The sequence below is a fragment of the Marmota monax genome, unplaced genomic scaffold (assembly GCF_021218885.2).
Source record: "Marmota monax isolate L192 unplaced genomic scaffold, Marmota_monax_Labrador192_F-V1.1 WCK01_AAM20220418_F8-fsc00020, whole genome shotgun sequence".
Classification (NCBI taxonomy): domain Eukaryota; kingdom Metazoa; phylum Chordata; class Mammalia; order Rodentia; family Sciuridae; genus Marmota; species Marmota monax.
Window position 1 is genome coordinate 15130185 of NW_026692912.1, and position 17768 is coordinate 15147952.

Here is a 17768-nt window from a genome sequence, read left to right on the forward strand (position 1 = left end):
CCAAAGCCCAGGTAGACAGGAGGCAGTGCAGCTACCTCCCCACTTGCTGGAGATCAGGCTTGGGTGCTCTTACCCCTCAGGGCCTGGGACAGCCTGTGGCAGCCTATCAAGCAAGGTCCCAGGGGTCAGGGTGGCAGCGCTTCCTCTCCCTGGCTGTGGGTGAGGCCCATTTCCATGCTGCATTTCCACTCTCCACCACCCCCTTGATCTGCTGCATGCACCTGCTTTCACCGTAATTGTGCAAAGGGGACCCAGGAACACAGCACACAGTGCTCCAAGAGTCGGAGTTTGGCAGGGAGTGAGGCGACCTGACGTCACCCCAGGCTCCCTGCTCCCCTCAGACCTGCTTCCTCACATGTCTAACCCCTCTGGCTTCTGGGGTTGCCCCTGCCTCCCTCTTGTTCAGAGGCAGCTGATCCTCCTGTAGCCCACACAGCCTCCAGAAGGCGTCTCTTGCCCCCTTGTGCCTCCCTTTGAGTCCGATACAGAAAGCCCAAACCACCTTGCCTTTACCTTTCACTTCTCTCTGTGCCACCACCTGAGATCCTGTCTGTAGGATCCTGTCCTTAGGATCTCAGCCTGCTGATCAGTCACCATATGATTCAGTCGCGTCATCTAGGCTTCAGCTTCCCCTCCTGCAGAGCCCCCACTTCCAGGTGCTTAGGATATCGTCGTATATCTTAGGGTTTTAAAACCTTTGTTTATCATTAAAAGAAAGCTCAAGGTCCTAGTTACACTGTCAGTCCTGAGATTTGAGTTTTTGAGCCTTCATCTCCCTTGTAGCTGTACTAGTCAGACTGGGAGGTTAGAGAGGAGAGACTCCTGGGTGGGGACAGGCTTGAGTCTCATCACAGCTACTGGGCCATTCCCCTCCCGGGCTCCCTCCCACCTGTGCCCCACTCAGGCTGACGAGGCTGTGCTCTCTGTCCCGGGTGCTGTGCCGTGGCACTCTGCCCTCCTGGCAGGACCTGGCAGTGCTGCAGGACAAGCTGCGGATCTCCACCAAGAAGCTGGAGGAATATGAGACCCTGTTCAAGTGCCAGGAGGAGACGACGCAGAAGCTGGTGCTGGAGTACCAGGCGCGGCTGGAGGAGGGGGAAGAGCGGCTGCGGCGGCAGCAAGAAGATAAGGACATCCAGATGAAAGGCATAATCAGCAGGTGAGGGCAGCCTGTCCACTGCCCTCGAGGCCGCGGTCTGTGGGCGAGCCTCAGTGCCCCTGGCCTGGGTAGTTGCTGATTTGCTGAAGGGGGAAAGGGGAAGGCAGCATCCCAGGCCATGGGGCCGTGCGCCAGTCCTGGCATGTAGACAGCCCCCATGGTGCTGGCTTGTTGATGGCCAAGTGCAGAGTTGGGGAAAGCAGGAGGGAGGCTGGGCCAGCTCCTGGAGGGTCCTGCAGGAGTGTAGAAGCTGGGCTTGGGGTGTTAGGAAAGGCAGGACCCATTCAGAGCAGTATAAAGGAATGTCAGTTACGTTCTGAAAGTGAGGGTGGGAGGCAGGGGCCAGACACAATAACCCCCAGGTTTCTTTTTTTCATTTAGGTAATCACCATGAACTGTATTTTTACCTTATGCAAAATTACTTGATAACAGAGTTCAGAAACACATCTATTTTTAATTGTATCATTTTTTTCAGCTCCACCCCCAGATTTCTATTGAGAGGTCTGGGGGTATGTGTGTCAGGGTGCCAGGTGGGAAGAGTTGCTGTTCAGGGGGAGAGGGAAAGGGATAGTGACTGATTTGGGGTATGTTGAGTTTCAGCATGCCCGAGTTGCCTGGGGTACAGTTGGTTTTAATGATGGCTCTCATCTTTGTTGATGGCTTGTCAGGTCCTGTGTTGCCCCCCCGTGCCTCTCTTTCCACCTGTGGTAGGTAGGCAGATGAGGTACAGTGTAGGTGTGGCATCCAGGCCAACCCTCAAGGTCCCATCTTGGAGTACACTTTCTCATGGCACAAGAGGAAAGACATTTGGATTCATATCTATTTACTTGCACAGTCTAAGACCCTGTTACCTGGACAGATTAAACAGATGTTTAGTAACCAGGAAGTTCCCTTATCTGGCCCCATGCTTTGTCCACAGTTGGCCCTTCCCAAATTCCTCCTGTTTAGACCACCTGCTTCTCTCTTCCTGACTACTGTGGCTTCACTAACTTGTGGTTATGTTCATTGTGCAGTGGTTAACGTGAGCTGAAACCGGTGACTAGAGACCTGTGTTCATTTGACCTCCAGCTCTGCTCTTGGCTCCCCTGGTGTGGTTCCAAGAATGGAAACATTTTCACCCTGCCCACCTCCGCCTCTTTATACCTGTTCTCTGAGGTTTCTGCTCTAAATGCAATGGCTTACTTAACACGTGTATCTCTCCTAAATTATGCTGGTTAATCTCCTCCCTATTGTAAATGTCAGCGAGGTCAGTTTGGTTGATAGTGTTGTTTGGGTCTTCTGTATTCTTCTTGCTTTTTCTATCCACTTGTTTACTGCTGTTCTGCCAGTCCATGAGAAAAAGATTTTGAGGTGGTCAATCATAATTCATATAGTTCTTCTTTCGTTTCTATTGCTTTTGCTTTATTTACACTGAAATTCTATTCTTAGGTGCCTGTACTTTGAGCATTATGAACTATTGATAAACTGACCTCATTTTCATTATAAAATCACGTCTTTATCTTTCATGATATGTCTCGCTCTGAAACTTGGGTTGTCAAATATAGCCACACCAACTTTCTTTTGATTTGTGCCCTTTCATTATCTTTGTACCTTCAGCCAATTGTCTTAGATCATTTAAGCCACTACAACAGAATACCTTAGACTGGGTAATTCATAAACAACAGAAGTTTTTTGCTCATGGTTCTGAAGGCTGGCATGTTCAAAATCAAGGTACAGCAGATTTAGTGTCTGGCGAGGGCCCTCCTTTGCAGATAGTGCCTTGTGGGTATATCCTTACATGGAAGAAAGGTAAACAAGCTCCCTCTGGCTTCTTTAGGGCACTGATCCCGTTCATGAGGACAGAGACCTCTTGACTTAATCACTCCCAGACGCTCCACCTATTAATGCCATCACCCTGGAGGTTAGCTTTCATCCTGTGAATTTGGGAGAAAACAGATGTTTAGACCATCACACCATCTATGTGTATAAATTACTTTATTGTTGGGTCTTCTTTTTTTTGCTGTTTAATTAGAGTGTTGAGACGTTTACATTTAATGTAATCATTAGCATGATTTTGTTTGTCTTGCTATTTGTTTCCTATTTGTAGCCTTTCTTACCTTTTTTCGGCCTTCTTTTGAATGGTGGATTTTTTAATAATTCTGTTTTGTCTCCACTGTTGGCTTATTGGCTCTACCTCCCTACTGCTCTGGGCCCGGGGTGGCAAGCCTTCTCTAAAGGACAGTTCATTGTTTTGTGTGGTCTCACTGCAACTTTTCCACTCTGCTGTTGTGGCCGCCTGTTTCAGTGGTATGGGCTGTTAACAGCAACAGACTTTGGGCCCAGTTGCGCCCCCTCCCTTAGGCTCTAATGACAGGGACTTTATCATCATCTTTGTTTCTCTATATTTATGTGCCTTTTCTCTGGCTGGTTCTAGGATAGTATTCTTGGGCTGGGGTAACTCCACAGTAGAGCACTTGCCTGATATACACAAGGCCCTGGGTTCCACCCTTAGCACCTCAGGAAAAAAAATGTTTTTTCTTTATCGCTTTTGGACAGCAGTTTGTTATAAGAAGACTTGGTCTGGCTTCCTTCGTTTCTTGGGCTTATTATGCTATGGATTTGCAGATGTAGGGTCCTACTTCCCCCACCTTATCTGGGGCTCCCGACTCAGAGGTTGAGCCGCTTTGTATCATCCTTCATTGCACTGATGCTCTATTGTCTGTGTGTATTTTTTCTTAAATAATTTCTACATTGTCCAGTTTGCTACTTATTTCTTTTTAGTGTCAAATTTGCTGTTAACTTTATCTAATAATTTTTATTTTACTTATTTTGGATGTGGGTCCTGGGGATTGAACCCAAGGGCGCTTAAACCTGAGCCACATCCCAAGTCCTTTTTATTATTTATTTTGAGACAGTCTCACTAAGTTGCTTAGGACCTTACTAAAGTTCATGAGGCTGACCTGAATTCCTGGTCCTCTTGTCTTAGCCTCCTAAGCCTCTGGATGACAGGTGTGTACCACCACACCTGGAAATAATCTTTACTTCTGATACTGTATTTTTCACCTCTAGAATTTGATTTTTATCTTGACATCCTTATACTTCTATTTTTTTGACTATGTAGGATATATGTAAAATAGTTGTTTTGATGTCCTTGCCTACTAATTCTGTCATCTGTGACATGTGAGTCTTTTTACTAATTTTTTTCCTGGTTATGGGTTTTATTTTATTTATTGGAAAATAAAACCCATAACCAGGAGAAAAATTAGTAAAAAATTTTTGTTTGAATGCCAGACATTGTGGATTTGATAGTTCGGTGCTACATGTTTTTTGTTTCTTCTGGGTGACTGGGAAGCAGCTTTACCCTTCCAGGGTTCACTTTCAAGCTTTGCAAGAGTGGGTATTGCTACTAGGCCTGCTTTGGCCCTGCCATTGAGGCAGTTTCCTTTTGGGGATCCCTGTCAGGGTCTCTTCCTCCTCTAGCAGGTAGCAGTACCGGCTGTCCCTGAGATTGATTTGTATAGTTCTTTCCAGTAGCTCTTGCCTAGAACTTTTCTCACATGCATGCTGCCCCCAGTATTCATGATTCATCTAAAGACCCAAGGGACCCCTCGGGAAACCTGTGCAGTTGTCTCTGCACAGTACTCTGTACACTGGAAAACCTGTCTTCACCTTTTCTGAACTTCCTACGTGTCCTCAGCCTAGCGAGGCTGCAGCTTCCCCTTCTCTGTCGCAGTCTGAGCAGGGGTCGCCTCCTTGGCTCACCTTCTCTTGGGAATCATATGCTGGTGCCTGTTTGGTGTCTGAAAACCTTGGTTTCAGATATTGTGCTCAGTTTTCTTGTTTGTTTGCTTCTTTTTTTTTTTTTTTTTTTTTTTAAGAGAGGGGGAGAGAGAGAGAGAATTTTTAACATTTATTTTTTAGTTATCGGCGGACACAGCATCTTTGTTTGTATGTGGTGCTGAGGATCGAACCCGGGCCGCACGCATGCCAGGCGAGTGCGCCACCGCTTGAGCCACATCCCCAGCCCTTGTTTGCTTCTTTTTAAGGCAGGGTTATAAATCCAATGCTCTTCTAATATAATTTCCCTTAATCGATACCACCTAACACCCCCACCCCGTACACACAAGCTCTTCTCAGTGTCCTGCCTCCTGGAGAGGCATCTGCCTTGGCACAGCCTGGTCAACACTCCTAACAATGGTCCTTCGGTCCTCAGCAGCCATGTGGGGCACCTGCCTCAGCACCGCTGATCCCTTGGGCTCCACCAAGAGTGGACTAGCTGGGCTGGAGGAATTGTGAGGGTGGGTGGAGATGGAAGTGTGGCCTTGGGAGTAGGTGGCTGCTCTGAGAAGCATGTGGAGCAAGCCAGAGCTCATGGAACTCCGTTTCCTGGGGCACGCAGGACAGGGGTCTGCAGAGCAGTGGCCAGAGATAGGCAGAGGCCACAGGGGCTTGGAAGGCAGCAGTGACTGGTGTCAATGGCACCTAGACTGGAGTGAGTTGAGGCCAGGGGCTCTGGGAAAGAGACGGGCCAGAGCATTTCAGAGGGTTCTTCTCCTCATCTTCTCCATGTGCTCCCTCCAAGCCCGTCCTTCAGGGGCCTGAGGTACAGTTGCTGTCCTGGTCAGGTAGCTGCTCCCTGCACTGCATCCCATGGACCCCAGTTTCCCACAGTGCCAGTGTGGGGTGTAGTTGCTCTACTGCACACGGCTTCCCATTCATTTTCATACCACAAGTGCCTAGCACAGCAGCACACGACCTCGGTGAATGGGGGGTGGAGAATGTTCCAGAGCCTTTCAGACCCTTCATCTTCCCCCTGCACCATGAGTCCTGTGGTGTAGCACCAAATGCCTTGCTCTGAGAGTTATGAAGATCCAACCCTGTCCCACCACCTACCTACCTTGGTTCCTAGAAGAACATCAAGAAAGGGACGCCCCCAGGGCCTTCTGGGGATTTGAGAGGAAGGAACAGCCGGACATGGCAGCCACTGGGGGGGCCTCTGCTCCAGCAAGTGTGGGTGGCAAGTCTGTGGCCCAAGGAGGGACTCCTAATGTATGGTCTCCACCCCATGCAGGTGTGGTGGGCTTTCCCACAAAGCCTTACCCTTTCCTGCTCCCTCCAGTGCCAATCTGACTGTCCCTGTGTCTCCCAGGTTGATGTCAGTGGAGGAGGAGTTGAAGAAGGACCATGCAGAGATGCAAGCAGCTGTAGACTCCAAACAGAAGATCATTGATGCACAGGTGGGGAGCTTTGGCCCTTTGGTTAGCCACAGGTGATAGAGGACTTGGCGTGAGGAGCGGGTTACTTGGTTTCTCCAAAATCCTCAGTCTACTTTGGCAGAAGCTGAGGATCTCTGCTCTGAGAAGCCTGTGGTCTCTTTGGGCCACAAACTCAGTAGCACAAGCTGGGGTGGAGGGGGGTGCTCCCTGCTTGCTGGAGCACTTTGTGGGTATACCCTTCACCAGGGAAGGTGCTGACTAAAGAGTGGACGCTACTGGAAGGGCTAGAGGCAGGGAGTTGACGGCTGGCTGGGCAGAGGAAGCACTGGGTCTCGTGTTTCAATGCAGTTTGGAAGCCACAGCTTTAGAGAGGAGACTTGAAGGGGACACCGGCTTCAGTCCCTAACTCATGACTGCACACCTCCCTCGGTTGCCCAGCAGTAGGCCAGGTCTTGTTCAGATTATAAACTGCAAAGATGAGGAGCTGTAACCTCTGTGGGTGTCCATGTGCACATGAGTGAGATGCCTGCCCATGAAGCCTCAGGTGGCCATACACACCACTGTGAGAGCCGCTCAGGTTTAAGAAATAGGCACTGAGAGCTCAGTCCATGGTGGACAGAGCCATCGCCCCATTGTGCCAGCTGCTCTGAAGCCTGGTGCATGACCTGTGCTCTGCCTGTGGCACCCCGGCCCTCCCTGCCTGCCCAGCCAGCTCTTCTAGGTACCCCTGGCCCCAGGGCACTTCACAGGGGCATGCTTCTCCCTGTGGCCTGAGCTCATCTTGGGTCCCCTAATGCCCTCCCTGCCCGCAGGAGAAGCGCATCGCCTCACTGGACGCTGCCAACGCCCGCCTCATGAGCGCGCTGACCCAGCTGAAAGAGAGGTACAGCATGCAAGCCCGTAACGGCATCTCCCCCACCAACCCCACCAAATTGCAGATTACTGAGAACGGCGAGTTCAGAAACAGCAGCAATTGTTAACCTGCCCGAGGAGGGAGGAACCTACCTAAGGAGAGGGGGACTATGGTGGCCCAGGGCAGGGTCTCGGCCGGGGAGGCGCCCCCACAGTTGCAGCCCCAGTGCGGGTGGCAGGAGGCCGAGGCGCCCCCTCCCTTGCCCGCTGTGCAGGAGGCGGCCGCAGAGGGAGCGCGAGAGACTGCTGCAGCGCGAGGTGGGCCACCAGCCGTGCCCCTCCTCTTCCGCCAAGGAGTGTGTCTGGGTGCAGGCAGAAGAGACTGCACGTGGGGGAGTGGGGACAGGGCTGCCAAACACATGTCTGTTGGTTACTGAATTTGATGTGTGTCACCTTCTCCTCCTTGACCCGGCCAAGTGCATGTACCCCACCTCACCAGGGAGGGAGCTGCTGGAGAGGGGGCAGTTAAGGGCCAGGGGCCACTCCTGTGGCTTCCTCTAGCCTGCTGGGGGCCCAGAACTCTGGTGGCCAGGCCTCTGCCTTGTGGGGCCCGGAAATTGATGGGCTGGTTGGCAGGCAGAGAGATGTGGGGGAGGTCACCAAGGCAGGGGTTCCGTGTCCCCTGCCTGTCTCTGCCCCACTTGCCACTGCATGCGGCCCATCGGGGACCCTGCCTGGCTGTGAGGAACTGAGGATTCACTCCCACCTGCCCCTGTCCCAGACTCTCACCATCACCTTTTCTTTAGTCACGTTGCCAAGTAGACCTGTGAGGATCATGGCTTTTTCTTTGGGGCCTTTATGCCCGTGGGGAGGATCCAGAGCCTTCTACACTTGCCACATGGGCCTGGGCTATTGCTCTGGGACACCCAGAAGCCAAAGAGCTGGGCAGAGCTGCCCAGTGGCACTGTGCATTGCAGCTGCCTTCTCCAGGGCCCAGTGCTTCCTGGCACAGTGGCCCTGAGGGGAGTGGCCAGCTGGTACTGCCCCTGAAAAGGTGATCTTTCCTCTGATGGTTTAAAAGAAGAAATTCTAACCCTGCAGGCCCTGAGAAGGTGGATAACTGTGATTTTTTTTCCTTTCACAGTATGCATTAGAAACAAAAGCCCGCTTGCTCGCTTGCTGGAACACAGGGGCCTTTTAAATTGAGCGTGCGCACTGCATGGGAAATAGCGGCCCTGGAGGATGTTAGCCTTGCTCCCTCTCAAGACAGCAGCAGCCTGCACCGGGCCCGGCGCAGCCGCCCTCCTCACCCCTCCCGGCCCCAGCCAAGGACCCGGGCGCTGCAGACAGGGGAGGGGCACTCTCACAGCTGGGGCTGGCTTCCCTCAACTCCAGGCTGTTCTGTAGCATATCTGCCCCTCCCCCCTTTGCGGAACATAGATGGGCAGGAGCTGGGGTCTCTTGGCCCCATCTGTTCCCAGGCCCTACAGATTCCAAGCCCTGGCCCTGGGTCACCTAGGCCAGGAGCTGGGGCCTTGGCCCATGGCAGCAGAGCCAGGGCTGGGCGAGCTGCAGGAGCCGCCACCTCTGTCTCTGGGGCTGGAAAGTGCCACAGAGTCTCCCAGGAAGGGCAGAAGTGCTGGAGGGGTGGCCAGAGCCACGCTGCACCCCTTCCTGGGCCCATGGGCAGGTGACAGCGGCTGCACTCGGGAGGGAGAGTTAGGCTAGAGACATGCTGGTGGAGAGGGCTGCACTGCCAAGGGCCAGAGACCTCAGGAAGGAAGGAGGTGGGGCTGAGGTCCTGCTGCCACCCCTTCCTGCCCCCATTCCTGTCCACAACTCTTCACCTGTGCATTTCAGACCAGGGTGGCCACACAGGCAGGGCCTGGCTCCAGGTGTGTCCTCCTCTGGCCAGTGTCATCTTCACTGCCAGGGAGCCCTGCTCTCCTCCCCTACCCACCCCACCCCTCCCGCAGATGCCTCGTAGCGTGACCTCGAACTGAGCACCTCTTAGCAATACAGGGAGGTCCCCAGGGCCTGGAGAGGAGGGTGCGGGGGCCAGCTGCTGTGGCCAGTGCTGGCTACCCTTGGAGGGGGTTGTGAGCTCTCAGGCCGAGAGCCTTACTTACCTAGTGCAAAAACTGTAAAAGTGTACAGACTCTTCACAGATTTTTATCTTAATTGCAAGTCTGACGATTTTTGTAAATGTTCTTGGTGTTTGACTGTAATGTAACTATTTCACCCAAGGTTGTACATAGTCCTTTAGTCCTGGTGCTGCGAGGGCTGCCGGGACTGCTGCTCTCCTGATGGTTTGTATTGTATTTTGTGATCTAGAGAGAAGTGCTGGGCAGGACAGAGCGCTTTGGGATCCAGGGGTTTCTGTCTTTTCCCTCCTTCTGGCATTTACTTGTGGCTTTGCGGCGTGCTGTCTGGGTGGCGGTTGATGGGGACACGGGCCCTGATGGGTCCAGTAAAGAGGACTCCTACCTGAGGCCACAGGAAACTTGTGTTCCCAGGGCTGGGCCCTGCCCGCAGCCCGGGCTAGGGTTGCCAGAGGTCCCTGAGGAAAGGATGGTCCCTGCTCAGGGGAGACAAAGTCCCCAGATTGCTAGAAAAGGCTGCCCCTCCCCTGCCAACAGAGAAACCTGACATTTTTTTTGCTCAACTCATATGTTCAGGGTGAAGGAAACTGCCAAACTTCCTATAAATGAAGATTTTTTCTGACCGCCTGGAAGGGGGTCCAGGGCCAGAGCTCCACACACACCCCCTCCCCCAGAGCACCTGTCCTGAGGGACACTGTTCCCTCACACCTGTCCGTCTGCAGGAGCCAGACCGTCCAGGGAAACAGCCCCTCTTTTCTACACACGCGGCCATAAAGCCGCCCCCCACCCCCCACCGTGTCCTAGTTCCCCCCTTTTGTAAGTATGTGAAAAGGAAAAAATGCAAATGTTGGAGTTTGGCTGGAGCTCCTCCTTCCAGCCATGACTTTTAACCATGTAATAATGTACAGAGAAAGTTGTTGGTGTTCTAAGACTCTGTGTGGCTGTGCAATTTCTGTACATTTGCAATTAGAAATATTAAAGATTTATTTAGCTATTTTAATCCTGACTCGCCTCTCCATTTATCTGTGTCTTGGGTGATTTTATAGGAATGAGCCAAGTCTTGGGCTGCTGCTGCACTTGAATGGGGCTCATGCTTGGTCCACTCTGGTGGGGCCGGGGCCGCACAACCCCTGAATCCTGCAGTCTCCAGCCTGGCAGTGCTCACTGGGTGACCTGGACTTGCCCTCCTCCTCCAGGGTGGAGTCTCTGAAGACTCAGGAAGACCCTCCCCAGACCCCTTGTGCTTGGTAGTGGGGGGTCTGTGGGTTCCCCTACCTCCAAGGAGATAGAATGGCCACTACACATTCCCTGCAGCAGACCCCAGCTTCTGCCAGGCTCTGCATGAAATGACTTCCCATCCATCAAATCTAGCTCTAGGAAAGAGGGGATCAGGGAACACAAGAGGTTGACCCAGGGTCACCAGCAAGGCATGGCTGAGCTGGACTAAATATTCCCAAGGTTTCAACACCCACAAAAGCCAACGCAGTCTCTCCCAAGCCAGACCCACCTGCAGGGTGGAACCAGCTTCCCTCATTTGGAATAAACCAGCCCCTGAGCCCCTTCAGCTGCACCTGTGGCACAGGAGACCCTTGCAGCCCTGGGCCCTGCCCACCCGCAGAAGCTCAAGGTCCCATCTTTCAGTGTGTTGTAACCCCCTAGGGTGAATGCATGGAGAATCCCGCTGTAGGAGGGCAAGGCCAAGCCCAATCCAAACCATCAAAACCTGGACAGACGCGACTGAGGCTCTGCCAGGGCAGGGATATGTCTAGTCCGTTGCCTGCGTAGGTCCTCTGACTCCACCTGGGGACTGCCCCTGCCCCTTTACTCCAGCCAGCAGCTCCAGCCTAGGACAGCATTGTCTAAGTAGATCTTCCCCCAAGGGCCAGCCACCATGCCTTGTCCTCTGTCAAGTCCGCCTCCCCTTACAGCAGTCCCTGTCCACAGATGATTCTGTCATGTCCCCTGGCCTTCCCCACCAAGATCAGGCCCTGTGTCCCTCCTCAGCCCCTCAGCAACAGGGTTCAAGCACATCAGTCCTGGGTTGACCCAGTGGCCACACTCTAGGTGGCTGAGTGCTGCAGGAGAAAGTAAGAACCACGTTCCAGTTCACGCTGTGCTCCCGGGGACGCCTGGTTGGCCCCGGCCAGCCATCTAATTCTGAGAGCCAGGCCTCCTGTCCCTCGACGCCCTCACCTTCCCAGGCCCATCACCACCCAGCTAAGCCAGCCCTCCCTCTGCAGCCACAGGCCCGAAGGCCCTCTGTGCCCTCCCAAGGCAGCCCTGGCCATCCCCACAGCCCTGCCTCCTGCTGGCTCTTTGGCTGGTGGACCTTCAGTCTCTGCGCCTGGCCCACAGCTTTCCAGAGTGCCCGGTCAGCTCTCAGCTCTTTTTGTCTCTCTTACCTCATCTGAGCCTGTCAGAGTGTCCTGCCCACAGGGACCTGATGTCTTATCTCCATCTCCCACTCGTCCCCAGCCCTTGAAAGCCTAACTCGCCTCCCACATCCACCCCCCACTGCCAAGCCCATGGACCCCTCAGTGTACCTGTACTGCTGTCCCCAGTCCAGGTGACCAGGGACTGGCATCCCTTTGCTGGGGTGATGCCATCCAAATAGCAATGACTCGGACAAAGAGAAATCACTTGCTGTTGATAGAAGGCATTTACAACAAAGATACAAGGGCTGGGAGAAGAAGAAGAAGAAAAGAAATAAATCAAAACAAAAAAGACTTCTGGAAACCCAAAGAAAAAGACAAGAAACAATCGCTTGAGAATATCACCACCAGTGTGAGGTTATTACACATCAAGGAAGCAAAAAATAAGAACCTAGAGGCTTTTGATAATAAGGTTCACTAAGCAGGAGTACAGCAAGCCCTTGCCCTAACACACTTTCCTTCTGATGACAACATGGACCATCACCCAAGTTGACTATAGCCAATTGCCCAGAGAACAAGTTCAGGCCACAGCCTGGGCCCTGAGGCAGTGAAACTAGAGGTTGGAGGTAAACAAAATTTAAAAGCCAACACCACCAGGAAGTTAAAAAAAAAAAAAAATCAAGTTAGTAGAATTAAAAGAAATGAGTCTTCTCACTGAACAAAGTATATTGGCTACATGCATTTATCTCTTTTCCTTCCCCCAGACCTCACTGTACTGATTGGAAAGAAATAAAAGGGTTATAACCTGGAAGGACAAAATGAATGTGGGAGGAGATAAGAGAATTGGGAAACTATGGTTAGAGGGTAGCTGATGAAGGAATGCGATTAAATCCCTCCAGAAACTGAAGGAGCCGAGGAGCCCCAGAGGCTCAGGGAGTGGGAGCCCCATCCCACACATCACGGGCCAGTCAGGGCATCAGGCTGAAACTGGGACCATGCCGTCCCGAACCGCTGCTCTGTCCAACCAGGAGACTAGCACTCCCATGTCTGCTGGGAAGGGGCTGGCCATTTGTTCCCTGGAGAAACTGAAACAGGTGTGTTCTGGACTTGGGAACATCAAACGAGGCAGGGGGCAAGTGAGCCTCTGCCCCCAGGGCTGCCCCCTTTCCTCTCCCCACAGTCCCTTTGTTGTTCCCCAAGCCTCTCAAGCCAGGTGCCTATCCCCCAGGCAGCTGACTGGAAAGCTCTTTGGAAAAATTAGCATCCCAGAGATTTCCAGATGCTTCCTCAATGAAAAGCCTGAGTCACTGTTCCAGTATCCCAGACTGGCAACCATCCGCTAATGCTGCCTGTGCATGCACACGTGTACGTAGATGCCCCAAAGAGTGCATAAACCGAGGACCTCCGACAGTTGAAGAAAACATTACCACATGAGAGGGATTTATTCAAGTCAACCAACCCGAAAAAGGAAACATATATTGTGGAGAAGACACACAGAAACTTAAAGGACAACAACAAAAACCTGTAATATCTTCGGACAGAGCAAACAAGAACAGGATGCGATGAAAAGAAACAAGACCAAGAAAGCATTCCTTTTCTATTATTTATAAAAATAAAATATCCAATAGAAAAGACAGAATACAAAGTGGATACATTCTTCCAGAAACAGATTAAAATACACAAACGAAAAAAGGAGAGTGGGCCAGGGGGCAGAATCTAGAGGCTCAGTACAGTCTGTCCAACAGCCAACTACTAGGAATTCCTGAAAGAGGAAAGAGAAAAAGGCAGGCATAAAATTATCAAAGGAACAATAGCCTCACATCTTCCAGAGTGAAGAAGGACCCCTGAATTCAGGTTGAAAGAACCCAGCACAATAGATGAAAAAAGACCAGCTCCAAGGCACCAGACTGGGAAACTTCCAAATATGGCCAGAGCTGTGCTGACCCCTGGTGGATGACCTTAGCTAGGAGGTCAGAGAAAGGAAGGGGGGGCTGAGGACATGGTTTGGGACCAGGGGGTGTTGTAGCCTCATGGCCCCAGAAAGTGCAGGGGACTGAACTGAAGTTCCTGAGAATCCCTGGTGAGTCTCTGTGCGAGATGCTGGTAAGAAATCATGAAGTCAGGATTGTGCTTCTCTGTGGCTCTGGTCAAAAGCACGTAATGTACTGCAGGGCAGTCAAGCCACAGCCGATGGGGTGTGCATCTTGACCTGACAAAACCTACAGTTAGGGTGGAACTGCACAGAGCCTGGGTTTTTAATCTACAGTCAATGGCAAGTGAAGTGAAGATCCGTTCCCCTATGAAGCCATAGCCCTTGGGTGGGCCTCTTCAATAACCCTCCAGTGGGACACTGGAATGACCTGCTGCCTGCTTTTAGCCCTAAATCCAAGTTTTGGATGATTTTTCATAATACCCCTTGATAATACACCACTGTCACAAAGCCTGAAGCCTTAGTGACCTCGTAGGAAAGAGTGACTGAATCAGGTCCACTACAGATGACATGCAGACCCAGTGATGGGAATCAACTGGGAGGAATGGGGACTGGGGCAAACTAAAGAGCATATGCCCTTTCTAAAGGCAGCAGGGGACTGTTGCCCGGGTTTACATATCATGCATTCTCTGTTGACTCCTATATTTCTATACCCAGTACCACTGTCCACAGGCTAAGTACCCACTTGGAATTGCCACTTGGATATTTCACAGGCATCAAATCTGACATGTATGAAACAGAACTCTTGACTGACATGACCCCAGACTTGTTCCTCTTCTCATTTTCCAATCTCCCAAACACCATTTCACCAGCCTCCCATTTGCTCAAGCCAAGAGCTAAAAGTGACTTCTGGTTTCTCGTGCTTTAAAAAGGATGTACAGATTTGGAATGATGTTCATGTTACGCTGTGGGTGAAAAGCAAGCAGTCAATCAGTGTGCCCTCATTTCTTTAAGGAAAAATAAATAAATTTCATTGCATGCAATAAATTGCACAGAACAACTGTGTGGAGGGAAATACATCACGCTGTTAATGGCGGTTTCTTCTGGGGAGTGGGACGCAGCAGGATGGGGAAGGAGGACTTGCACTTTCTACTTTAGATTCTTATGTGTGTTTGAATATTTTACAACCAGTTTTTATTTCTTGTTTTAATATGGAGCCATTTAAAGATAAATAAAACATATCCATATAATGAAACACCATGCAGCCTACTATGAAATTTGTAGAAGAATAATAAATGGCATTGAGGTATGTTAATAATATATTAGGTGTAAAAGCTGATAACAGAATCAAATGTCCAGGAGGGTGCTAGTTTACTTTTAAAACTATATTTGAAAAAAAAAAACAGGTCTGGATTAGGAGACTGCAGAGTATTAGGTAAGAGCTTGGGTTTGGATATGAGGGAGACCTGGGCTTGAGTTTTAATGGCTGTTGATTAGCATTAGATCTTAGGTAAATTTGGAAGGGCCTCTCAGCCCGTTTTCTCCACTGTAAAATGGAGATAACAGCGTCTCTATTACAGGAGATATTCCGCAAGGATTCACTGAAATTTTGTTTTCACTCCTCCACTTACCACGGTTACTGACACATAAATAAATAAATGTTACCTGCTAAGAGAGTAATAATAATTCTGCAATAAAATCTTAAAGGAAATAATTACTATTATTAAGGGTCTATACTAAAGTGTTAACAAAGCGTTAACCTAGGGATAACGAGTGAACGGATGGCTCTTATTTCTCTCTCCTTACCTGTTTCTAAGTTTTTTCCCCTTAACATACTTTTGCTTTCGTAATAAAAACTCATTTTAAAAAAAGATTATCTAGTTTTAGGGATGTAGCTTAGTGGTAGAGGACTTGCCTAGGCCTGGGTTTGACCCCCAGCACTGCAAACAACAACAAAATTCAACAAAATAGGCAGCATCATCCTTAAAAGCAAAGCACACGAGGCACTTTTTTTTTTTGAATCTTGACAGTTAACTTTATTAGACTTGTTGTTTTCTTACATGTCATTATTTCTTTTTTGTTTGTTTTAATTAGTTATACATGACAGTAGAATATATTTTGACATATCGTACATAAATGGAGTATAACTTCTCATTCTTCTGGTTGTACATGTTGTAGAGTTACACCTGTCATGTAATCATATATGTACATAGGATAATAATGTCCGGATCATTTTACTATCCTTCCTACGCCATACCCCCTCCTCTCTCTTCACTCCTCTCTGTCTAATCAGAAGTACCTCTATTCTTCCCTAGCCTCCCACCTTGTTGTGAATTAGCATCCCATGTCAGAGAAAATATCTGGCCTTTGGTTCTTTGGGATTGGTTTATTTCACTTAGCATGATCTTCTCCAGCTCCATCCATTTACTGGCAAATGCCATAATTTCACTCTTTAAGGCTGAGTAATATTCCATCGTGTCTATATACCACAGTTTCTTTATCCATTCATCTGTTGAAAGGCACCTATGTTGGTTCCGTAGTTTAACTATTGTGAACTCAAGACCCTCTTGATGGGGTATGAAGCAAGATTTGGATGCAGTAGTCTGCCACATTTTAAGGCAGAAAGGTAGGGAAGAAAGTAATTATAGTTGGGAAAGAGCAAAAATAATACTCTCTTCTAAGAATTTCCCTAAAAATCAACTGAAAAGTAGTCCTGATTCAGTGAAGTGGCTGAATATGCAAGAAATACACAAAATTGAGGCTGCTTTTCTAGACAGCAGTGGGCCAGGGGTGGGAGGTGGCGGGAGGTGGTGGGAGGTGGCGGGAGGTGGCCGGCTGCTCCTGGGAGAAGCAGGCATATGGGGCCTGAAACTCCAACAGCCCAGTGAGTCGCAGCCCTGTTCAGCCTGCACAGTCACAGGACCCTGACTCCGTACGCACTCCGCCTGTGCACAGATCCCAATCCCATTACCTGACGGACCACACAACTGTGCCATGGTGTTCACCAAATTTGGATTAAAACATTCAGGTACATGAATGTTTAAAACTTGGTGCCAACTTCATGATTTTCTTTTGGCATTTAAACTTTTTTGATTGATCCTTGAAACACCCAGAAAACAAACGAGCCCTCTGAGAGGCCGCTGCTGGCCAGAAACAGTCTCTCCCAGGAGGTGATGTCTGACTTTGGCCCTGCCCTTCCCACCAGCCAAATGACTCTGATACGGTGGCTCTGAGGGGCTGGGGCCCCCCACTGGCCTGAAACGTGGGGTCTCTGTGGAAGGTGGGCGAGGGGCCCCTGGGGACCTACACACGTCTGTGTCCACACTTTGCTGATGTATGAAGTGTGGCTCGGTGCCCATCAGGGACTGGCAGTGCTGTGGGGGGAGGTCCCCTAGAATCGTGATTGAGAAAGCCTCTCTAGAGTCTCAGAAACACTTTTTTAAAAGAATGCTTACAAATTTTACTGCAATGACAGAAGGTAACAAGTGCTTTTGAGAAAAGCTGCATTGAAAAATTTTTTTAAAAAAAGATACGACTCACACACAAATATAAAATGAATATATGCTTAGCATTTTTTTAATCTCATTAATTAACGAGGGAACCAGTCAGTTGTCACAACCAATTCAAAGGAGAATTCAAAGAGCCACACATGCAGGCAATCAGAAATGTCGAAAAATTTAACAAATAGATGCAAAGTTAGTGTATCCGTGGGGCAGTAGCCAAGTACATGCCACAGATACAATTCGTTGGCTTTTCTGTGCACGAAGATCATGTGCACTGTGATCAATTGTTCACAACTTGGCTGTAAAGCAGCTCAAGGACAGGTTATGGATTCTAGACACACAGTAATCCTTTCTGCCTATTTTGAAGTCATTCGCAAATTTTCCTGAAACTTGCTAAAACGAAACAAAAGAAGCAACAGCAAAAACCACAGAAATAGATAAGGTGAAAAAGGGCCCCTTACCCACAAGTCCTTCTCTTCAGATACGATTGTCTCACAGACTCGTTCCTGTCCCTACACACTAATATTTTAAAGACAAAAATAGAATAGACTACACAGGACTCAGGAAAAAAAAAGTTGCTTTTCCCCTTAACAGTAGGTTGTGGACATGATTTATTATGAATTTAACTATTTTTCCCATTGTTCTTTCATTATTT

At 49.8% G+C, this 17768-nt stretch overlaps 1 protein-coding gene across 12 annotated transcripts in view; it reads left to right on the forward strand.

Moving 5' to 3' along the window:
• Positions 1-10308, forward strand: part of Dab2ip (DAB2 interacting protein) — a 184974-nt gene extending 174666 nt beyond the window's left edge. For 11 of the 12 annotated variants that reach the window (XM_046451331.2, XM_046451329.2, XM_046451337.2 and 8 more), the window contains 3 exons: positions 966-1159; positions 6288-6375; positions 7167-10308. In XM_046451331.2, the coding sequence (XP_046307287.1) occupies positions 966-1159; positions 6288-6375; positions 7167-7334 (450 nt within the window). In that variant the 3' untranslated portion in view covers positions 7335-10308. The remainder of the gene's footprint in view (positions 1-965; positions 1160-6287; positions 6376-7166) is intronic. The other variant, XM_046451332.2, reaches the window with a different exon arrangement.
• Positions 10309-17768: the final 7460 nt, after the last annotated feature.